At 40.8% G+C, this 23,035-nt stretch overlaps 1 protein-coding gene and 1 long non-coding RNA gene across 17 annotated transcripts in view; one reads left to right on the top strand and one right to left on the bottom strand.

Moving 5' to 3' along the window:
* otofa (otoferlin a) overlaps window positions 1-23,035 on the bottom strand; it is a 157,434-nt gene that overhangs the window by 4,877 nt on the left and 129,522 nt on the right. Inside the window, exons 23-47 of one of the 16 annotated variants that reach the window (XM_061987275.2) lie at window positions 22,981-23,035; window positions 22,787-22,911; window positions 22,577-22,711; window positions 21,388-21,549; window positions 21,104-21,175; window positions 19,870-19,989; window positions 19,629-19,790; window positions 19,380-19,542; window positions 18,676-18,842; window positions 18,491-18,520; window positions 18,246-18,383; window positions 18,102-18,177; window positions 15,062-15,201; window positions 14,725-14,859; window positions 14,500-14,637; window positions 14,296-14,423; window positions 10,210-10,380; window positions 9,976-10,136; window positions 9,762-9,904; window positions 9,522-9,610; window positions 6,673-6,771; window positions 3,189-3,430; window positions 2,477-2,655; window positions 498-598; window positions 159-345 (exon numbers count right to left, since the gene is read on the bottom strand). The exon at window positions 22,981-23,035 is cut by the window's right edge and continues 138 nt beyond it. In XM_061987275.2, the coding sequence (XP_061843259.1) occupies window positions 165-345; window positions 498-598; window positions 2,477-2,655; window positions 3,189-3,430; window positions 6,673-6,771; window positions 9,522-9,610; window positions 9,762-9,904; window positions 9,976-10,136; window positions 10,210-10,380; window positions 14,296-14,423; window positions 14,500-14,637; window positions 14,725-14,859; window positions 15,062-15,201; window positions 18,102-18,177; window positions 18,246-18,383; window positions 18,491-18,520; window positions 18,676-18,842; window positions 19,380-19,542; window positions 19,629-19,790; window positions 19,870-19,989; window positions 21,104-21,175; window positions 21,388-21,549; window positions 22,577-22,711; window positions 22,787-22,911; window positions 22,981-23,035 (3,312 nt within the window). In that variant the 3' untranslated portion in view covers window positions 159-164. Of the gene's footprint in view, window positions 1-158; window positions 346-497; window positions 599-2,476; window positions 2,656-3,188; window positions 3,431-6,362; window positions 6,462-6,672; window positions 6,772-9,521; window positions 9,611-9,761; window positions 9,905-9,975; window positions 10,137-10,209; window positions 10,381-14,295; window positions 14,424-14,499; window positions 14,638-14,724; window positions 14,860-15,061; window positions 15,202-18,101; window positions 18,178-18,245; window positions 18,384-18,490; window positions 18,521-18,675; window positions 18,843-19,379; window positions 19,543-19,628; window positions 19,791-19,869; window positions 19,990-21,103; window positions 21,176-21,387; window positions 21,550-22,576; window positions 22,712-22,786; window positions 22,912-22,980 lie in introns of all 16 variants that reach the window. The other 15 variants (XM_061987283.2, XM_061987277.2, XM_061987279.2 and 12 more) reach the window with 15 other exon arrangements.
* Window positions 7,262-18,204, top strand: LOC133623849 (uncharacterized). Its single transcript, XR_009817940.1, has 3 exons — window positions 7,262-7,568; window positions 14,797-14,885; window positions 18,063-18,204. It is a non-coding gene; the product is annotated as an uncharacterized lncRNA (long non-coding RNA).

Below are 23,035 nucleotides of genomic sequence, written 5' to 3'. Positions count from 1 at the left end.
GGGAAGAAACACCAGGAGGTGAAGACAAGACATAGAAAAGCTTCTTGGAGTGCGGGGGGGACAGACACTTTGCAAGCACGTAAGCCACAGCCAAGGACAGACAGCAGGACAGAAAAAGAAGGAGACGTGGTGAGGGTGGGTGGAGGGACAAAGGCTACCACTAATCAGGCCCCCAGCAGCTTCTTGACCAAGTATCCAGGGATGGAGTAGAGGAAGAGGCCCAACATGAGCAGCAGCAGCATGAGGCCCAGGATCTTCAGGATCAGCCAGCGGTAGTTGTGCCACAGGAAGTAGCGAATGGACTTCAGAGGGCCCAGAAACCACATGAAGCTTGTATCCGGGCGACTTTTAAGGGTGAAGAAAGGTAAGAAGAAATGGGAGGAGGGGGCACAGTTGAAGAAATGCAGGAGAAAGCGGAGAAGGGGCGAGAAGGAAACTGAAGCGGCAAACTAAATTGAAAGAAGCCATGCAGGTCTACAGGACCAGTAAAGTCTTACTTTGGTTTCTCCAGGGGATCCGGCTCGTTTCGTCCCAGTCCCACCGGACTTTTCTCCGCCTCTTCTGCAGTCACCAGATGAAGTTCAGCCTCCACTTTGCCCTGCAGGGCAAATATTTGTAATTTGATATCAATTCTACCTGCAATCAGAGGAGATCCAATACAAGAGCTTCCATTCTTACCCAGCAGTTAAGTGCTATTCAGTACACATTGTTCTAAATATTCCATTGTTGGCACGCACTCACACTTCTCTACACAATCAGTTTATTTGTATTATACAAGGTGGCAAATATCATTAATGATTGGTGGGAGTCATTATATGTTCATTTATTTAGATCCCCATGAGCAACAGCTTCTTTGTTTTCTTTCTGAGGTCCAAAAGAAAAGAAAAAACATTCATACAATTATACACAATATTTAGCAACTAATTTACAATTCATTGTACCCCCGTGACCCCGAAAGGGACAAGAGGTATAGTAAATGGATGGATGGAATTATTGACAATTCCTGAAAAGTAAATAATTTCAGACAACTACTGTATATGTCGAGATATATCACTTTACAAGATAAAAATTAGATCACACTAAATATTAACATTTAATAGTCAGTACTATAGAAAAGTAAAATAGTGCAGTCAACACAAGTGGTATGAAAATACTTTTTAATACAATTTAGAATCTGAATGGATTTTCCATCGGTATAATTTGTTGAGGAAGGCGATTCCTTTCATACGTATGACTTAGCTAGCGAGTGTGTGCATTTGACCGAGAACCTTCCCTCACGCTACTCTATTGTGCGCAGATCACATGATACAACACTGACTTTGTGGATTATTTGGAGTCTTTGTTGTATTTATGCTGTGCAAGGTGAGGGATGTCATTAATAACTGGTTGTAGGAGCAATCACATGAACTATATGACTCCATTATGTGCCCGTACCTGGGCGAGCGCACTGCGAGCTTTGATTTTGTGGATTATATTGAGTATTTATAATATGCAAAAAGTTAATGCAATTAACACCGTAACAGCACAAATGTTCCTTTTGACAGCACAATCAAGGGACAAAAAAGTTTGACGGGATTTGGACTGAATGGGTGTTTGGAGGCTATGTGTGAATGGCTTGGTTGGTAGAGCGTCCGTGCCAGCAACTTGAGGGTTCCAGGTTCGATCCCCGCTTCCGCCATATTAGCCACTGTGTCCTTTGGCAAGACACTTTACCCACCTGCTCCCAGTGCCACGCACACTGGTTTAATGTAACGTAGATAATAGGTTCACTATGTAAAGCACTATATAAATATAATTCACTTCACTTTACTAATAACAATAAAACCATGTTAGCACATACAGTATGTAGCACAATCGTTTGGGACTAGTTTAGAGATATTTTGACAAGTTGGGGGGGCTGCATGACATCACTAATCAACGGGGCAATATGGCGTAGTGGGTAGAGCGGCCGTGCCAGAAACCTGAGGGTTGCAGGTTCGCTCCCCGCCTCTTGACATCCAAAATCGCTGCCGTTGTGTCCTTGGGCAGGACACTACACCCTTGCCCCCGGTGCTGCTCACACTGGTGAATGAATGATGAATGAATGGTAGGTGGTGGTCGGAAGGGCCGAAGGCGCAAACTGGCAGCCTCGCTTTCGTCAATTCTACCCCAGGGCAGCTGTGGCTACAAATGTAGCTTACCACCACCAGGTGTGAATGAATGATGGGTTCACACTTCTCTGTGAGCGCTTTGAGTATCCAACAATAGAAAAGCATGATATCTAATCCATTATTATTTATTAATCACAAAATGTATTTCACAATTACTCACAATCCATAACAGCAACACATGGCGCCCAGTGAGTGTTTGCCACACTCACTAGCTGTACTGACACTGTATTATTACTGTTTCATAATGGCGCTATCTGATGGATTTCAAAAGTCTTCACCTGTAAATAAAATGAATAGTTGGCAAATAAACGCGGCTTCCGTCTTACCGTCAACTCCATCTCGTCGTTCTCGTCCCGGGCCACAAACGGCCACCATCCCTTCACCCTCTTTTGCTTGAAGATGGAAATGGCAGGAAGTGCCTGCTCATTTCGGATCATGTCGATAGAGCACTGCTTGGACGTTTTCGCCCCTCGGGGGAAGCGGTTCAGGTCCAGCTCGATCGCACCTGGAGGTGGTTCAAATCACGGATTCAACATTTCGTACACAAGGTCCCGGATTTCTCCCAGTGAGTATACCACAAGAACAATAGTATGTGCGTAGTCATTTAAATGGAACACAATATAAACTGAGCAGGCTATAAATAGTTAAAGTTAAAGATAAAGTACCAATGATTGTCACACACACACTAGGTGTGGCGAAATTATTCTCTGCATTTGACCCATCACCCTTGATCACCCCCTGGGAGGTGAGGGGAGCAGTGGGCAGCAGCGGTGGCCGCGCCCGGGAATCATTTTTGGTGATTTAACCCCCAATTCCAACCCTTGATGCTGAGTGCCAAGCAGGCAGGTAATGGGTCCCATTTTTATAGTCTTTGGTATGACTCATAGCATAGGCAAATAGGAATAGTGATACTGTGGTCCAAATAGAATGTAAAAACAGTGACAGCAAACCAAATAAAAGCCCAGTTTAAGTTAAGTGTTCCTCATCAAAACTCAAGTGAGGTAAAAAAAAACAAAAAAAACCTCAAATATTTCTTACCCAGGAAGTCGTCCGCAGAAAAGTGGTCTGCATCCCACACCTGCAGCGTGAGGCGAGGGGGGATCTTATATTCCGTCTCGTCCCAAGAGAACATCGACTCTTTCTTAGAGATGACGATCTTCTCCTCCGCCATGAGGTAATCGAAGGGGAAGACGAAGCGCCAGTTGAAGTTTCCCTCCCCGGTCAGAGAGTGGTAGTGGACGTCCGTGTCCTGCCTGTCTTCCTGCTGCCCCTTCAACCACCTGTGTGGAGGACACGCGAGAGCACGGATCAGTCCAAGAACCAGGTCAGGTGTCCTTCAGGCATGCATGCATCTCAAAGTGTTCGCAAAACTGGGAAAGTTGGGATGCTTTAATCGGGGAGACAAGAGAACTATATTTTTCAGCTACAATTTTTTTTCTTCTCACTAGCTCCTGGGTTCCACCTACTGTTGAGTAGTGGACCAATATGTTAGCTTCAAGCTAAGATGAATGAAACTGTTCTAACAATAACATGGTCAGATGCTAAATAAACTTAGTATTTTGAGACGCACAAATTAGGATCGTTTTTTTATGAGACGGAAATCTCAGTCTCCAGGAAACTGCTGTGTTTGCCAAATAGTAAGTCCGTCCCTTGGTCTTAGATGGTTCTACATGTTGTTGCTTTTAAGCAGGGGTGTCCAAACCTTTTCCAGCAAAGGCCTCATACAGAAAAGTTGAAGGCTGTGGGGGCCATTTTTGTACATTCAAGATTCTAAAAACCTGTCATGATTTCACATGACAGTTATTATTACTTACTTGTAGTTGGTATTATTTCCTGTCCAGCGCATTTATTTTTCGTTCCACATCCTGTTTGCCTCCGTTTGCCACCACTTCTCTGGTTTGAGCGCTGGCTCCGTCACCTGACCCTGGTTGCCAATCAGTATGCTTTTCGGGACTGGATTATCTTATATTTATGCACTTCCCGGCTGCACATCTTTGTTTTTGTGTTACCTGCGTTTCCCTAATAACGAGGGCTTCTTTTCTGCACTTGCCTGCCATCTCTGCATCCCGGACTCAATAAATACACTGAAACGTAACAAAAACCAATACAATGTAATCTAATTTAATAGTAATATTTTTTATGAGTATCATTATTACACGGCGACTTTAGTACACTCAAAATTTGTATGTACAGTACAGGCCAAAAGTTTGGACACGGCCAAAAGTTTGGACACACCTTCTCATTCAATGCGTTTTCTTTATTTTCATTGTAGATTGTCACTGAAGGCATCACGACTATGACACCTGTGAAGTGAAAACCATTTCAGGTGACTACTCTTGAAACTCATCGAGAGAATGCCAAGAGTGTGCGAAAAAGTAATCAGAGCAAAGGGTGGCTATTTTGAAGAAACAAGAATATAAAACATGTTTTCAGTTATTTCACTTTTTTTGTTAAGTACATAACTCCACATGTGTTAATTCATAGTTTTGATGCCTTCAGTGACAATTTACAATGTAAATAGTCATGAAAATAAAGAAAATGCATTGAATGAGAAGGTGTGTCCAAACTTTTGGCCTGTACTGTATGTCACATTTTTAAAGAAATCGTTCCTTTATTTTATTTGTATGGTTTCCAATCAAAAATGACTTATTTTGTCAGTAGAAGGTGTCGCAGGCCAATAAAAAACGAGCTGTGGTCTGAAAATGGCCCTCCGGCCCACACACTGGATGCCATTGCTTTAAAGTTTTCCATAGTGCTTACACTGCAAAAAGTCAGTGTTCAAAAACAAGGGAAAAAAACTACAAAAATGAGGGGTATTTTAATTGAACTAAGCAAAATTATCTGCCAATAGAACAAGAAAATTTGGCTTGTCAAGACTTTCCAAAACAAGTCAAATTAGCTAACCTCAATGAACCCAAAAATACCTTAAAATAAGTATATTCTCACAAGTGCACTTTTCTTGGTAGAAAAAAAAATATCAGACCTTTTTGCTCAATATGTTGAAAAATATTCTTAAATTAAGTAAATGCTAGTGCCATTATCTTGACATAATGATATGCGCTCGGCATTACATTTCTTGAAACCAGCAAACTTATACTAAAACTAATTTATTGTTCTTATTGGAAAGGCAACAAGGCAAGCGCTTGTTACTCTCGGGGTCTCGTAGCCGCTCAGGCAAATTATATTGTCTAAAAATGCATTTTTCCATCGACAACGTGACATCATCGCGCCAAGTGCGTGCTCTTTCAGTCAATTCGTGCGCATATATACCGGCCCAAAAAATTTTCATTGTAATTTTGAAGAATTTATCTGAATGTGCATGAACTATTTCTGTTCAAAATTGTTAGAAATGTCAAATGTTAAATATTTAAATATTAACTGTCAGTTTACTGTACTGTGCCAACTGCACTACTATTAGAGTACGTATTTTCTATTGTTTCATTGAAAATAAAACAGCAAAGTCCATTTGGCCGTCATCCGTTTTAATTATGAGACACAATTGTGTCAAAAGTTAAAAAAAATTGTCATGCTTGAAATAAGAAATTATTCATTTAAAAAAGTAGTTTTATACTTGTGAGTGTTGATGACACAGCTTTGCAACAGTTGATATTCTAGTTTCAAGCATGTTTTACTCAATATAGGTCATAAAATCTCAGCAACAAGCTGTAATATCTTACTGAGATCATTTAGGACCAAAACACTTAAAACAAGTAAAACACTCTAACATAAAATCTGCTTAGTGAGAAGAAGTATCTTATCAGACAGAAAATAAGCAAATATCACTCTTATTTGAGATATTTAATCTTACTTACTTTTCAGTTTTTGCACTTCAAGCAAGGTATGGATTACTTAAGAGGGATCGTGCAGAAAAACTCTTCGATCAATCGAGCACTTTGTAAAAAAATATCGTTCTCAGCAATCGCGATGCACTTATCAAGCGTGCAGTATTTGTGCAAACATACATTCATGCACCAGGCAGGACATTACAAACTTTAAAGCCAACAAATCAAATATGTCGAACAAACGGATGGTTTGGTTTTTATTATGACTATGGTTTGTCTTTCTTATGGCGTGCGGATTGAAGAAACAAGGAAGGCCCGTGCTGGACGCAGAGTCAACAGGATGCGGGATAGAAGAAAAGAAAAAGTTTAAATGGGACGTGGAAAAGAGAGGACGTTGTGCGAGCCATGCGATGGAATTGTGTGTTTTTACCCCCTGACATAGATGTCAGACATCTTCTCTCCTGTCAGGAAAGCATCGTCCTCTAGAATTACGTCATCAGTGTTCCAAATAATAACACGGAGCTCAAAGCTGGACACAAGCAGAGACACGCCACAAACACGAAAGTACACACACACACACACACACACACACACACACACACGACAAATGGAAACACAACAAAAAAAGTAGTTAACTGCAAAAGAAAGACAAAAAAAAAACACAACACTCTGCGCACGACACTCAGCTCACACCCACGGGAGGCGGCACCACGGGGTCGGCTGCCCCCCGCTGTACCTACCCCCTGACAAATATGTCACTGGACTTTTCCCCAGTGAAGTAATCATCGTCTTCCAGTGTTACTTCGTCTGTATTCCAAATAATCACCCTGAGCTCATATCTGGTAAATAGGGGGGAGGAAGGAACACATGTACACACACAGTCGTTGCACTGCAAATAGAGAGCTAAACTGGAAATTACATTACAGTTTAAACAGCAATATTTACAATGTCACATTTGCATATTGTAAAAACAAAATCCTTTAAATTTAATTTGCACAATTTGACACATTTTGTACTAAAAAAATAACACTTAATATTAATATTTCTGTAAAAAAAATTGTTAGATAGCTGCATGCTAGTTGTTCTAATTGTATTTTCTTGATTAAACATTTGTAGAAATTATGATTATTGTTTATTAAGCATTTTATGATTAAATATTAATAATAGTATTATATCACTATCACAATTGTATTTTATTGTATTTTTGTATCCAAGTAACAATAATGTAGCAGCTGGCTTTGATGACTTTGGCTGGGGGGCGGGACTTCCGGGGAGAAATAGGGAAGTGACATTAAGGATAGGAAGTAGTGGTTCGAGTATTGCCGGGTAAAGAGGGGAGACGCACATTGTTGTGCAATAAAGACAAGACAAACAAGAAGTTGTATGAGCCGACATTCCTGGGATATTACAATAAGCACAATTGACCAAACAAGTTGACACATATTTTCTTATTTTTATATTATCATTCAAATAGTTAAAATAAAATAAAAAAATTCTAATGTTTCCTACTATCAGTGTTCAAGATGTTTTTTTGTTTTTTTTTATATAGTGACTCCAGCCCGCATGGACGTAACATCACCATCTTCTCTCAGTACACGATCTTTGGTCCTGCACAGCCCGCTACAACTCCAACAAGGTAACTTCAAGAAGTCCACTTTTACTTTAAAGATGATCCAATTCGAAATGTGCTGTTAACACAACGTTAGCATTAAATCATACTGATGGAACTAATGTTGCTTTTATCTGAATTAAATTGATGTGAAACGCCGTGGGTATAATGCTGTCGTCGTGTCAGTGTGTGAACGGTGGGGGGCTTTTTGCGTGAAGAAGCACATTAAAATGTAAATTATCGAATGCCAAGGCGCTTTGTTTAATATTTTACCCCAAACGTATTCCTGGCCAAGTCATGCTCTGTCACTGATTAAAATGTGAAATCAAAGTTTACTACGTCACTTCCGGTGGACGTCATTAGTACCGGTACTTGCAGTGCAAAGCAGAAAATCTTGGGTTCGAACCCTGTTTGTGGTAGAGTATTTGGTATGTTTTTTAAATTTATGTTTTCATGTTGTTAAAATTGTTTAATTGGCTAAACTTCCATCCATCCATCCATTTTCTACCGCTTGTCCCATTCGGGGTCGCGGGGGTGCTGGAGCCTATCTCAGCTGCATTCGGGCAGAAGGCGGTGTACACCCTGGACAAGTCGCCACCTCATCACAGGGCCAACACAGATAGACAGACAACATTCACACTCACATTCACACACTAGGGCCAATTTCGTGTTGCCAATCAACCTATCCCCAGGTGCATATCTTTGAAGGTGGGAGGAAGCAGGAGTACCCGGAGGAAACCCACGCAGTCACGGGGAGAACATGCAAACTCCACACAGAAAGATCTCGAGCGCAGGATCGAACCCAGGACCTTCGTATTTGCTAAACTTCAGGATATTAATAAAAAAGTGACAAAAATAATGCTGATTATTAAATATGTTAGATGAGTGATAGATAGTTATAGCTCAATTAAAGCTTTTATTATTCTGGAAATTCATTGTGTTGCTCAAGGTAATATAACACTTTTTTTTTTTAGTTCAGGCTTTTCAAAGTTCTTCTTGGACAACCAATTTTTTACCTCGGTATTTGTCAAATCCTAGTTACGGCCACGGAGCTAATGGTTATTGTATAAACCAGCGAGTCAATTGAGAAATTATTTGTAAATATACAGTATGAACACATCTACAAATTGTACAAAATGTAAACCATCTTTGATTACATGAAAACACTTTTTAGGTAATAAATTACTACTTAAATACACAAAATAAAATGGAATATACTGCAGTAGCTGGCAAAATTAGAGCACTAGGCAAGATTTTTTTATTTTTTTTTAGGCTCCCCTCCTGACGTTTTTTTTTTCACAATTTTTTATTTATATGAAATAATGTTAATACTTTTTAAATCAAACATGCATTTAATTTGATGCATATTTTGTGCTGAAATTAAATAAATGTGAAGAAAAAACATTTAACATAATCAAAACATAAAGTTGCATATGTTCTTGGCACAATCCCAGTATATCTGCTTATCAATATTGTGTGCCACAAAGCACAATAAAAAATTCTGGCGAAATTTGCCATTGTGTTCAGGAAGGTGCTATGAATATATTTGCAGAAAATTGTATCCGTTATTCATTGTTTGTTTGCTATTTTACTGTATGTTCTCATTTTCACGCAAAACGGGGTTAGGGTTTGGATTGTAGGGCCCTACGCATACCACATATACTGCGTATGGGGAGGAGGCGGCCATAAGTAGTTGTCCTGACATTACATTGTATGTAAACACAATGCTAACTTAGGTTTATATTGTTTGCGTTCAGTTTACTTATAGCTTGAAATTAAGATGTATATACATTTCAAACAAATATAACCATTTATAGGATTATAATTGGTTCGAAAAAGCAACAAAGTAGCAGTACAATACCTCAATAATGCCATTGACAATGATGCCAAATTCCATGATTCCACGCTGTTAAACTACATCTTTTGTTACTGTTTTGATTCAAATATGACAAGCAATGCATTTAAACACGTCAGGCTTACCTTTTTGGCTTTCGGGGTGATATGTCGATAGCGGGCCCAGGAGCTGGCATGTCCATAGGAAACATGTCCACCCACATCTCGATGCGACCCTTTGTGCATGACATTGTAATGGTTTAGTTTTTTGTGAACATTATCACATGTTTACACTTGCACACTCAACATGTTTGAAAATTATAGAAAAAAGCAGTGCTAAGTAGCATCAATACTACCGCACACTTTGGTGACCTTAAAATGTCTAACCTGCTCAATGCCTGGTTTGTCAGGGTTCAGCAGGGGTCTTGTCTCCACATGTTCCGGGACGAGCCGACAGCCCACCCGGGGGACTTCCTCCCAGTGATTTAGCACGGTCAGAGCTAAGTGTTCATCTGTCTGCTTCTTCAGACCTTAAACCACAGGAAGCAACACTTAAAAAACAACATAACTCAAAAAAAGCCTGCAAAATTCACCGTCCTACCGTTTTCGTCCTCGATCTCTGTTGGTCCAATGAAAATACGTTTCGCCACTTTGACTTTTCCTCCTGGGCCGTATTGAGGGGGATCAATCTTGCCTTCCTTACACAACTTTGCTAGGATCTGGCTGGGCTTCAAAGGATCACGCCACACGTTGTATCCGTGCCTAACAAAGACACAAAAGTGAAAGATTTCAAGTGTCCAACTGTTTTGAGTGATGTTTTGCAAGTGTCACTTACACGGAGTAGTTGGAAGAAATGCCACAGGTGGCTCTGTATTTGCTGTAGAAGCGATTCTCCAAGTCGATCTTTGTCTCTCCAATCAGGTCGTCTGTGCCCACGAGATCCCAGTCGTAAACGGAAACCGTCAGCATGGACTTCATGGGGAATGTTGCTTCAATGTCAAATGACCTGCGTGGAGGGATGGGAAAGGACCCAAGGGTATCTGAGTTAGGGGTGGACATATTAAGTAATTATACGCCATTTTTAGATAACAGAAAATATGATTTTTTTTTCTACAATTCTCCCAATTTCCTTATTAAACCATCAATTGAACCTCCAAGCTAAACCTCTTCACATTGACATAGTAAGTCAAGTGTAACAAACTAAAAGTAACTACCCTATTTTCCGGACTATAAGGCACACTTAAAATCCTTTTTTTTTTCAAAACTCGACAGTGCGCCTTATAACCCGGTGCGCCTAATGTACAGAATAATTCTGGTTTTGTTTACCGACCTTGAAGCAATTTTATTTAGTATATGGTGTATAGATAAGTGTGACCAGTAGATGGCAGTCAAACATAAGAGATATGACTCTTGTATGACTCAAGTAAACAACACCAACATTTTATGTGTTCCATTGAAAATATACAACATTACACATGGCGCTCAAAAATCTATCAAAATGTTTTAGTACGACTTTGGTAAGCTATGAAGCCGCACCGCTTGATGGATTGTCGGCGCATTAAACATACGGGTATTATTATGATGTGTGTATAAGGCAAGGCATATTATCTAGGGTTTTGTTTCGCAATATTATGCAAAATAAACTTTTCTTACCTTCTGGTACCTGCTGATCTGTATTTGGGATCTGCATAAGTCCTGAAAAATTGCGCGCGTCCGCCTTTGTAGTCTGTGCCGACCCCCGTAGTCAATAAGTTTCTTCTTTTTCTCTATCTTCTTGTTAGGGGACATTCATCCTCCGCTGTTGCCACTTCTAATATAAAGTAGTGTAAAGTTCTTACTTATGTCTTTCAGTAAACTCGCCATGAAAGCGCTAAAACATACCTAGTGAGTTTACATTATTCACCCAAGGAACTTTAGTTATTAGAGAGTTCCAGTTGGACGTTTTTTCACGGGACACATTTTCGGCCTTGTTGTTTCCAGATGAGGAGATGCTGCTCTATTATTGCTTTAAGTAAAGTCTGTATGTCATAAAAAAATTTTTATCCATCTTTTGACACTTCTTCCACTCCCGTCTTTGCACGCGGCACCGCTACAACAACGATGACGGGGAGAAGACGCTGCCGAAGGTGAGCCACGTAAATAAGACCGCCCACAAAACGGCGCATCCTGAAGCGACTGTTAGAAAGCGGCTTGACGATGATCTGTAAAACATTTTGACCAAAGACCCACCATTACATGTTATGAAGTGTTTTCCAATTAGAAAAAAAATAAAATAATATGACTCATTTAATGTGCTCTATAATCCGGTGCGCCTTATCTATGAAAAAAACTCGAAAATAGACCATTCATCGGCAGTGCGCCTTATAATATGTATTTTTAGTTAAAAGTTTACTTACAGTTTAAATTTCTACAGAAGCTCGCCAATGCAAAAAACTAGTCGGGCCTTTTCTTTCTTCAAGACACAATGACATCAATTCCTATGTCAATCTTGTCAATTCCCGCTGTCTGTTGAGTTCTTACAGTAAGTGTCAAACTCCCGGCCCGGGGAGATATGTCATGAGACTGTTTGAAAATCAAGGTGCATCCGGTCTACTTGGCGAATTTCAGCAAATAAGAAGTTAAAGTTAAAGTACCAATGATTGTCACACACACACACTAGGTGTGGTGAATTTTTTCCTCTGCATTTGACCCATCCCCTTGTTCCACCCCCTGGGAGGTGAGGGGAGCAGTGGGCAGCAGCGGTGCCGCACCCGGGAATCATTTCTGGTGATTTAACCCCCAATTCCAACCCTTGATGCTGAGTGCCAAGCAGGGAGGTAATGGGTCCCATTTTTATAGTCTTTGGTATGACTCGGACGGGGTTTGAACTCACAACCTACCGATCTCAGGGCGGACACTCTAACCACTAGGCCACTGAGTAGGTAAGAACCTTAATTAACTCCTGCAAAATTGCCCCATATACTTATCTCTTACACATATACCTTATGTCGGGGACTAAATTGTTTTGGGGGCCACATTTTCCAGATAGCTAAAGGCTGTGGGGGCAGACTTATCCATTTACTTTTAGTCTTGTTTTGTATCCTTTAATCTGGAGAACCAGTGTCCTCGACAGTCGACATTTGAGTTTTGTAAAAAAAAAATGGTCAGAGTTACAGTAGCGCTCTGCTGTTTTTAAGGACCTTCTGCAAAATAGTTGGTCAAAGATCATCTCTATGACAGGACTCTAGTGTTTAGAATCTGTTTTTGAACTAAACTTACTTGCGTAAGTTTACATCATTTGGTGAATAGCCCAAATGATGACGAAGAGAGGACCTAAAATGGAACCTTGTGGAGTTCCTCTAATACAGTGGTTCTTAACCTTGTTGGAGGTTCCGAACCCCATCAGTTTCATATGCGCATTCACCGAACCCTTCTTTAGTGAAAAATAAAATGTTTTTTTTTCAAATTCAAGACAAAGTTATATGTTTTTGGTAACACTTTAGAATGGGGAACATATTCTAAATAACAAAGACTCGGGGGCCACATTGGGTTAAAAAAATTTGGCCGGGGGCCAGGCTGTATATATATATATATATGTATATATATATATATATATATATATATATATATATATACTGAATCCCGAATCCCACCGGTCCTACCAGGCACCAATTCACATAAAATCCAACGGTGCCGTATTAGGATACCTGGATTGCGTGTGATGTCACGCATGGTTCTCGACTCTTCCCACTTTGACACTTGGCAATCACTCCAGCAGCACTGAGAGCGGACTTAACCAAACTACCTTTAGGTAATGTTGCAATTTTCAATGCCAACAAAGACAGTGACTCAAAAAATGCTTCAATGTGTGTAAAGTAAGGCTTCACTTTTCCCAAAATGCACCAGCTTGATGCTAATATACATTGGCTTTGCTATTGACATGCTACTGATTAGCCTTAGCGATTTTACATGGCGATTTCAACACCTTCAAATATGTCATTGAAAACTACAACTAAGATGCATGTTACAATGAAACAGCTGGTGCATAAGAGGTACAATACTTACACTATTAACACTTTTTATGGCGCAGAAAAACACCATAAACTATACCCTATTGCCATTTAACATCTTGGACTTGCAACTGTAATTGCAACTTAATGTCATACTTGCAAATGATATGATGATGATAATAAAACAAGATATAACAACTGGACAGCAGTTATCATCATCATCTTATTTGTAAATGTTGCAATTAAAATGAGAAGTTATTATCAAAAACAACATCTATTAACACACACAAACGTACCACAAATTGGTACTGTTGAGTACTGGTATAGATTCCCAGGTAGCGTATCGGTTCAAATATGAACGGTACCCATTCCTCCCATTGTGTCCAATATCCATATTGCCATACTATCAACCACTCAACATAAACACGTTAAAACGACCAGCAGATATATGTAATTCTAAACGACCGACAAAGTTATTCATGATCACAAATCAGGACAAAGAAGCACCAACTACTAATCAAGAGTTAAGGATGCGCTCGTTTTTGCATAGCTCCCATTGTGTTTTCTTTCTTTTACAGCAGCCTGTCTAGACACCAAGTGAAGTGAAATATATTTATATTGCGCTTTTCTCTAGAGACTCAAAGCGCTTTACATTGTGGAACTCATAATCTACATCTTTAAGCTACATTTAAACCAGTGTGGGTGGCACTGGGAGCAGGTGGTTAAAATGTCTTGCCCAAGGACAGAACGGCAGTGACGAGGATGGAAGAAGCGGGGATTGAACCTTGAACCCTCAGGTCGCGCTACCAACCAAGCTACGCCGCCCAAAAGCAATGTACTGCATAATACAGTACCAAGGCTAACTCCATGTAACTGATAAAAAAAATTTTTTTTTTTAAACCCAACCCTAATCTGCGATTAGTGTGACTCACTTGCCAAATACCGGATTGAGCTGTTTGGAGATGTAGTTCTCTTTGTCCTTGACCTCTGTCTTTCCCAGCTTGATGACAATATACGGGTCTGCCTTGCCGTTGATGTCAGCAGGATGCAGATCTGTGGCCTAAAGTAGAGGACAACCTCATGAGAGCTTTAGCGGTTAAGTTAGCATCACTTAGGCCAGCAAGTAGGTAACATACCCTGACCACATACACTCGGACAAGCACATTGATGGGGTCGTTATGAGGAATGCTCTGGAACATGCCCATATTTGGATCAAATCCAGCGTCTCTTGTGATCTCCTCTGATAATGGTAGCTTGTACATACACAGGGAACCCTGAATCACAGAAAGACAGGAGGTTATACAAAACGCTTCCATTTTGATCCTCCGATTTACTGTACATTCAAGTAGGGCACAAAGCACCTTAAATCGTCCGACAATTCTGTCATCATCCTGCGCATGTTCATCGTCATCCCCGGCTTTCCCTCTGTACAGGTTGAAGGTGTGCAGCCAGTCTTCAAAGTTGCCGTATTCTGTTTCCAGCTCCTTGTTGTACACCTGAGCAAGTCAACAAAACACACATGGTGAGTTTGTACTCATTGAATGCCGAACAGATCAACAAACACAATTTAAAAATTACAAATGGCATCTAAACAAATTATTTCATTCCACATGGCGTTCCTCAAGGGTCTGTTTTGGGTCCCTTATGTTTTTTGTCACATACTGCATAAATGATGGTCCCTCAGCATTAAATACTCACCAATAACTCGTCTAATTTTGCTTTTGTTGTCCGTTTCTCAGCTCCGTCCAAAGCGTGGCCCTTCCTCTTGTCTTTGGAGCTTTTCTTGTACTTGTCCTTTGTCCTGGAGCCTTTCCGAACAAGGTCATCAGATTTGATATCTGACCGGAGGGTTGAGTGAAGGTGGGGTAGGAAGGATGGCATGATGGGGTGAGGCGGGATTGTACACACACAAATGTCACAACAGTCGGCCTGTGTGACGGACGTACTGTCAAATGATTATTAGCAAATGTCCTGTGCATTCCAGTGCTGTGAGGTTATGCTGAAGTCATGGAATAATTATGAACATGGTGTACGTTGATGATAAAATGGCACATGACAACATTTGCACATGATGTACAGTAAGGCCCCTAAAAGGTGTACACCCTGGTTTACAGAAGAAACCACAGCTCTTAAACTATCAGGTAGAAAACTGGAACGCAAATGGTGTGCGAATAAACTTGAGGTTTTCCATCAAGCATGGAGTGATAGGTCAATAACTTATAAACACGCGCTTACCTTAGTTAAAACTAATTACTACTCCAATCTCATCCGCCTCAATAAAAACTATCCTAAATATTTGTTTAATACAGTAGCATCGCTAACCCAACAAGGGATTCCACTCACTAGCAGCTCCACACTCGGCTGATGACTTTATGAAATTCTTTACTAAGAAAATTTAACTCATTAAAAAGGAGATTAAAGATAATGCGTCCCAGCTACAACTGGGTTCTATTAACGCAGACACGAATGTATTTACAACGGATATTTCTCTCCAAAATAATCTCTCTGTTCTTGAAGAAATAACATTAGAGGAACTCGTGCGACTTGTAAGTGGGACAAAACAAACAATGATTACTTGACCCACTTCCTGGGAAACTTATCAAGGAGCTGTTTGTAATATTAGGACCATCAGTTCTTATCACTTTCCCCTAGCACTGTTCCCCTAGCATTCAAAAAAGCGGTTATTCATCCTCTGCTTAAAAGACCTAACCTCGATCCTGACCTCTTGGTAAACTAACAGCCGGTGTCCCACCTTTCCTTTATCTCGAAAATCATCGACAAAATTGTTGCACAGCAGCTAAATGAACACTTAGCGTCTAACAATCTCTGTGAACCCTTTTCGTCCGATTTTAGGGCAAATCACTCTACGGAGACAGCCCTTGCAAAAATGACTAATGAGCTATTGCTAACTATGGATGCTGATGCGTCATCCATGTTGCTGCCACTTGATCTTAGTGCTGCTTTCGATACCGTCAATTATAACATTCTTTTAGAACATATCAAAACACCTATTGGTATGTCAGACTTAGCTTTTTCTCGGTTTAGCTCCTATCTTACTGACAGGATGCAGTGTGTCTCCCATAACATGACCTCGGAGTATGTTAAGGTAACGTGTGGAGTTCCACAGGGTTCTCTTCTTGGCCCTGGACTCTTCATGCTGCCGCTAGGTGATATCATACGCAAATACGGTGTTAGCTTTCACTGTTATGCTGATGACACCCAACTTTACATTCCCCTAAAACTGACTAACACGCCAGATTGTAGTCACCTGGAGGTGTGTCTAAATGAAATTGAACAATGGATGTCCAGCAACGTTTTGCTCTAAGAAAACGGAATTGCGGATGTCCAGCAATGTTTTGCTCTAAGAAAACGGAAATGCTGATTATCGGTCCTGCCAGACACCGGCACCTATTTGTAACATCTGACAAGAAAACAATTACACAAAGCAACTCGGTAAAAAATCTCGGTATTATCTTCGACCCAACTCTCTCATTTGAGTCACACATTAAGAGTGTTACTGAAACAGCCTTCTTTCATCTCTGTAATATTGCTAAAATTCATCCCACATCTGCGGTCCCTTCCAAAGTTTAACGTTGTTCCCATTGGGTTGAGTTTTTTCTTGCCCTGATGTGGGATCTGAGCCGAGGATGCCCTTTGAGACATTTGTGATTAAGGGCTATGTAAGTAAATTTTGATTGATGGATTGATTGATTGAAGAGCAACTTCCTCGGTTTGCTACTTCTTCTGTTGTTAATCCTTTTTTTATACTGCTTATCCTTAATTAGGTCACGTTAGAGCTGGAGCCAATCCCACAAAATACCTTTGGACGATGTATTCTAGCGTCAACAGTTCATCTAAAGTGCATGTTTCTTGGGTGTGGAAAGAAGACGGAGCAAATTCAAATTCAAACCCGCACTTCCTGAATACAAAGGCAGACATTCACATATCTGTCATGACCTGTAGCATCAAGTCATGCCTTGTTTTGGTTTTGTGGGCGTTTTTCTATGTTTGGGGGTTTAGTTCCTTTGAAGCGCTCCTATTTTCTAATTTTCACTTCCTGGTTCTTGTCTTAGCAGCACCTTTACTTTTTCCTATGTTTGGTGTTTTAGTTCCTGTTCAGCGCTCTTATTTTCTGGTTTCCACTTCCTGCTTCTGGTCTGAGCAGCACCTTTACTTTTTCCCATGTTTGGTGTGTTAGTTCCTGTCAAGCGCTTTTATCTACTTTTTTTTTCTGGTCGTAGCTTCATCTTAACTTTGTCTGCCAGTGCACCTGTTCTCTGTGTGCAATTTACTCTACTTAGGTTCAGCTGTTGCTGCGGTCTTTGTTGGAACATTGTTTTGTGAACGCTTGCTTCGCTGTTGCTTACCGCTAGCATCCTGTTACGTTACCTTGTAGCCTTTTTACTTTTGTCCCGTGTTTGCATAGCTTCCCCTATTCTTTGTGTGCACTCAAAACTGCACCAGTCCTTATATATATTAAATACCTTTTACCTGCTGTCCTTTGCATATTGGGATCACGACACCCGCCGCTACCATGCGGCCACATCGTCACAGTATCAGACGTAATAACAGTACATGTTATACTTTCAATTCCTTCAGTTCTAAATATGCTCTACTGCTTACTTGCATAAAAGCAGTTTTCTTTGAAGCGTAACAGCCAAGAAAGCGCGATCATGGCTTATTCAATATTCTATTACAGATGCTGAGATAAAGGTGCACAGCCGGACCAGTTCCATACCTGCAGCCTCTATTGCAATCTCCAGGTCTTCTCTCTCCTCTGCTTCAGCCTGAGCTTCTTCCTGAGCCCTGAGTGTCTAAAAAGACATTTTATTCATCCTCCTTTAAACGTAAGGACAACATTAGCGTGCCGACTTAAACAAACCTCTTTTAGTGTCTCTATGGAAACAAAATATTTGGACCACCAATCTAGCAAGCTCTCATCTGGTTCTTCCTCTTCTTCCACTCCCTTCTTTTTCTTCTTCTTCTTCTTCTTTTTCTCTTTGTCGCTCTCTTCTTCAATCTGTTGAAGCGATTCAGACTCAAAGGGGATTCTCTGCTTCATTTCCGTACCAGTAAAGCCATAGCCTAATCTTCATTGCCAAGTTTCTATAGTAACAAGTAACTCACCATGTCAACTTTTACAACAGCGTCAGACGTCTACAATGGGGGATGTTACATAAAAAGTACAGGGATTAATAACACAATAATGCATGCAAGGGAATATACAGCAATGACAGCAAAAATACACATATGTACTACAAACACACCCTATAGAAATTAGCAGGCAATGCTCTACTACAAAAAAATCTTACAGCGTCTAACTTGACAAACGTGTCCATTTTTCGGACCGCAGGCTCTGGCTCCATGTTCACGATAATGTCACCTGTGGAGCGAGAGAAAGTGCGCGAGGAAACACTGGGTGAGAAGCGAGGCTGGGTGCCACCATTGGTTAGGACCATGTAGCCATTCATTAGTTTAGCTGTTTGCATGATGCAAGGCCCAAAAGCGGACAGGAGAGACGGCAGGCGTCAGGAGAGGAGAGGACAGCCGACGACATGCAAGAAAAGCAGAGAGAAAGAGAGAAAAAGAAACGCAATGGGAAGGAAGATTAAGACAATTAAAAAAAGCCCAGCAGCCCAAAGCAAGCGGTGAAGTCAACAAAGTTAGTGAGGAAAGAAGTTTTTTTTTAATATACTTTAACAACACCACTAATTCCAGGCTCTGATAATGGTCTATACATGATTTTCACCTATCAGAAAAGAAAATCACTGTTTTTAAAAATATGTACTCATGAGAGCGGAGCTCTAGTGATGAAAAAGAATCAACAAATTTAGAAAATAAAGTGACAATATATTACAATGGCAGACAATTCCTTTATACAAGCAACACTGTTGCCCAGGGCTCTGTTTTAGGTCCCATGGTGTTTTACTTATTCATTATGTTAGGGGATAGATCATTAGCTGATACATCGTTTTGTTATCCCTCACAGTAATCAGTGTATGTGAATGGGTCGTACCTGCACTGCCCCAGTTATTGGACGACTTGTCTGGAGCGCAGTAGATGAACCGCCTCAGACACGTGACAGCATGGGAACCAACCAGGGTGTTGCGGCCAAACGCTCGGCAGTCCACCACCCTGATGTTGAGCGGGGGGTGGAGAAGCTCATTCTCAGGGAGGTCCTGATGAGAAAACAGGTACACATGACTCTTGTAATAATAAACATGCCTAAGTATTTCTATGAGCTATGCAGGACAATGACACTCACCACCTCAAACCATTTGACCAAAGTGCTGAAATTTGGGTTCTTTTTGTAGTTTTGGATAAGGACGGACTGAACCCCTCGCCCTGCACACTCAATGTCCACGCGGGGCCGATCCACCTGGGCCAGGTTAATCCTCTTAAGGTCCCTTAGGCCCCAAAATAAAACCTGAATCAAACAAAAGTACCGTATTACAACAAGATGATTCTAAAACCTTTTTAAAAAATGTCAGCTGTTAAACTTTTACCTCTATGCGGTAGCGACTCAGGACAGGCCGGATCCCCAAGGGCACAGGGACAATTGGTCCTCGCTCTGAGTCTGTTGGTCCTTCAAGAGGAGGAAGGTCCGCTGTCCCTCCTTGACCAATCTAGCGTGGGTTAAAACAATGCATTATATTATGTCTTGTATGTGCTAGCTGTAGCAGACGTTGGGCTAGATGGATTTCACCACTTGGCAGCAACTAGCAGAGGCACACCCATTAGCTGCATAAACAGGCTGAAATTATTATTGCTGTGGGACCATTTTGAATTGAGTTTGTTGTAAATAGGGATGTCTCGATATTGATACGGAATGTTGGTGCGATATTAGCAACAAAACAGGATTATAATGGCTTGCATGTAAAATGTCAGATATAAGCAGTGCTGCAACGTCTTTACTTGTGCAAAGATGGACAGCCATTTCACATTTAAATATCCTCCAATAAGCAAACAAGGTTTGTCTTTTCTTGTATTTTAGTTAAGTCATTTACAAAAGGTAAACATGGTAAGCTATAGGCTACTAGGCGCTGGCAGTTACGCAAACAATAGTACACAAGCTACACATAAATAAGTGTCTTTTATTGAACAATGTAGCAGTCTAAAACACCACCTTTGTCAATAAACAAGTATCAAAGTTACATATTACTCACACATACAAAGTATCCACGGCAAAGAGTAACCAGTAACAAACATGTCTTCATCATTCAATTTACTGCGTCATGAGCAACTAAATAAATTATTGTGGCCACTCTGTGTTTCCAAAAAACAATTACCCCTCCACTTCAACTTAAAGACCGCATAAGTCCACTCCATAATAAATAGGTTAGTGTTTTTCATACCTACCATTGTTGGCTGTTTGACTAATTTCACTTGATCAAGCCTTTTCTAACATTTCAGACTTTAAAATAACAAAAGTGTGTATGATTCCTGTTTATATCGGATTAATATTGGTATCGGCATATACTTAAGGCTCCCATATTGGTAATGTATCCGCAGTGAAAAGGTTGTATCGGCACACCCTTCGTTAAAAAATACTGCAATTTAGTATGTAGTGTATAGACTGGTGGAAAGTGTTGATGTTCCCAAGGCTGGCAAAGTTTGTACATTTATTTATTTTAATTGGATAGATTAGGTATATGAAGGTCAGATAAGTATAGAGGAGACATATACTCATGTCAGTAGAGAAGAAATACAACAAGTGATGGTTTGAAAAGAGAAAAGCACCTTTATCTGAGGGACCACAAAGTTATGGACAGCAATCAGAGCTCGCCTTATCTCCTCGCCATCAAAAGGTATCTGGAAGCACCAGGAGAGGGTGCAAGAGGGCAGAAGGGATGGATGTTTCACAAGACAAGGAGAGAGCGGAGGGACACCCAAGCAGTTTGTTTACAAATGGGGAAAGCAGGGGTGTGAAAACCGGAACACAACATAGGATTGGATTTTAGGGAAATAGGAATAAAGTATGGAAACGCATGTAATGTCCCCTGTTATTTGAAATTGTGGATTACCTGAAGAAGCTCAAAAGCTGCAAGCAGTTCTCCTGCAGTGCAGTTCCCCCTGTAAATCTGGTAGTACTCCAACTGTGGTGGAAACCTTGGAGGGCCGTAGTGCTCGTCACACATCTTAATGGTGGGCTTGGCGAATGTCCGACCTATGAACTCTGCCTTTCCCTGGACATAGGATCATAATAATGGGCAGTGGAGACAATCAAGGGACAAAGGAAATGATTTTGGCAAGGATGTGGGAGGTGCAGTTTTTCACTGCCACCACTGGATGGCAGTGTAGGTTAGAGGCATATGGTTGGAATGAGGATGAAAAAAAGCCTGCAAGTAAAAAAAAAATACTTGAATTTCTGTGAATCAAGGTGGAAAACTTTCCATGAGATTGTTGGTGAATAAACTGGAAATAATATAGGATATTTATTTGCATACAGCACACAACTCCTCTACAGGCACATTCAGTAAATGTAATTAAATTGTTCTATTTGTAATGTTTTTTCCTATTCGGTGAAATCGTCATTTGAAGTTATGCAGAGTCCATCCATCCATCCATTTTCTACCGCTTGTCCCTTTTGGGGTCACGGGGGGCGCTGGAGCCTATCTCAGCTGCATTCAGGCGGTAGGCGGGGTACACCCTGGACAAGTCGCCACCTCATCACAGGGCCAACACAGATAGACAGACAACATTCACACTCACATTCACACACTAGGGCCAATTTAGTCTTGCCAATCAACCTGTTATGCAGAGTCATTCTCATTAATTCCCATGGAAAGTGTTGAATATTTGCCAAGCTTCCCCTTGGAAACAACTGGAAATATATATATATATATATATATATATATATATATATATATATATATATATATATATATTCAGCTCTATATCCGCCAAAGAAGTAGAGCTCTTTGCAAATGTATTATCAGTGCAGCATTACTGCTGCAGAAGTGGCCATGAATAATTGCATCAACAGCAACAATTCATGCTAGTGACCTTACTAACTCCAATTCAGTGTCTGCCATGCAATGCATTCACACTCTATTTGTGCATGCATGATCAAGGCCGTTCACATAAGAGACGGGTGTAGGAGTGAGGTGTACAAACGGTCAGAACATGAGGAATGGGGAAGCAAAACATTTCATTGAGCACAAAACATTGACTTATTTTTCCTGTGCTTGATGGTATTGAGCGTGATCATACCACAGTGTCTTGGTCGTATATTTCCACCACAATGATTGGCGGGTCGTCTCTCAGCTCGCTGGCCTCCCCAAATAGCTCCACGTTGTCAAAAACAAGTAGCTGGTCCCACGTAGGGCAAAGGGTTTCGCTCAGAATCTGCAGCAGCACACGCAGTACGTGACATATTTGTGTGGAAATATGGCAAAAAGGAACGCAGTTTCAAGGTGTTACCTCGGTGACCTGGCTGTGTGTGGAGAAGAAGACTCGGGCGAAGGGGTCGGAAAGTCCGCTGTTGTCAGCGGCAAACAAACTTCTGGCCTGGTACATGTGTGCTCTCAACTGGAAGACCTGCTTCACTGTTGTACACACATTTAGCTAGTAAGCAGTTCTCTTGTAAAAGTGACCAAATCCTTAGTCGTACTTACTGTCATACACCAGGCTGACAGGGGGCACCGAGTGAAGCGAAGGGCCCGCTTTAGC

The sequence above is a fragment of the Nerophis lumbriciformis genome, linkage group LG26 (assembly GCF_033978685.3).
Source record: "Nerophis lumbriciformis linkage group LG26, RoL_Nlum_v2.1, whole genome shotgun sequence".
Taxonomy (NCBI): Eukaryota; Metazoa; Chordata; class Actinopteri; order Syngnathiformes; family Syngnathidae; genus Nerophis; species Nerophis lumbriciformis.
This window is presented reverse-complemented; position numbering and strand designations above follow the sequence as displayed.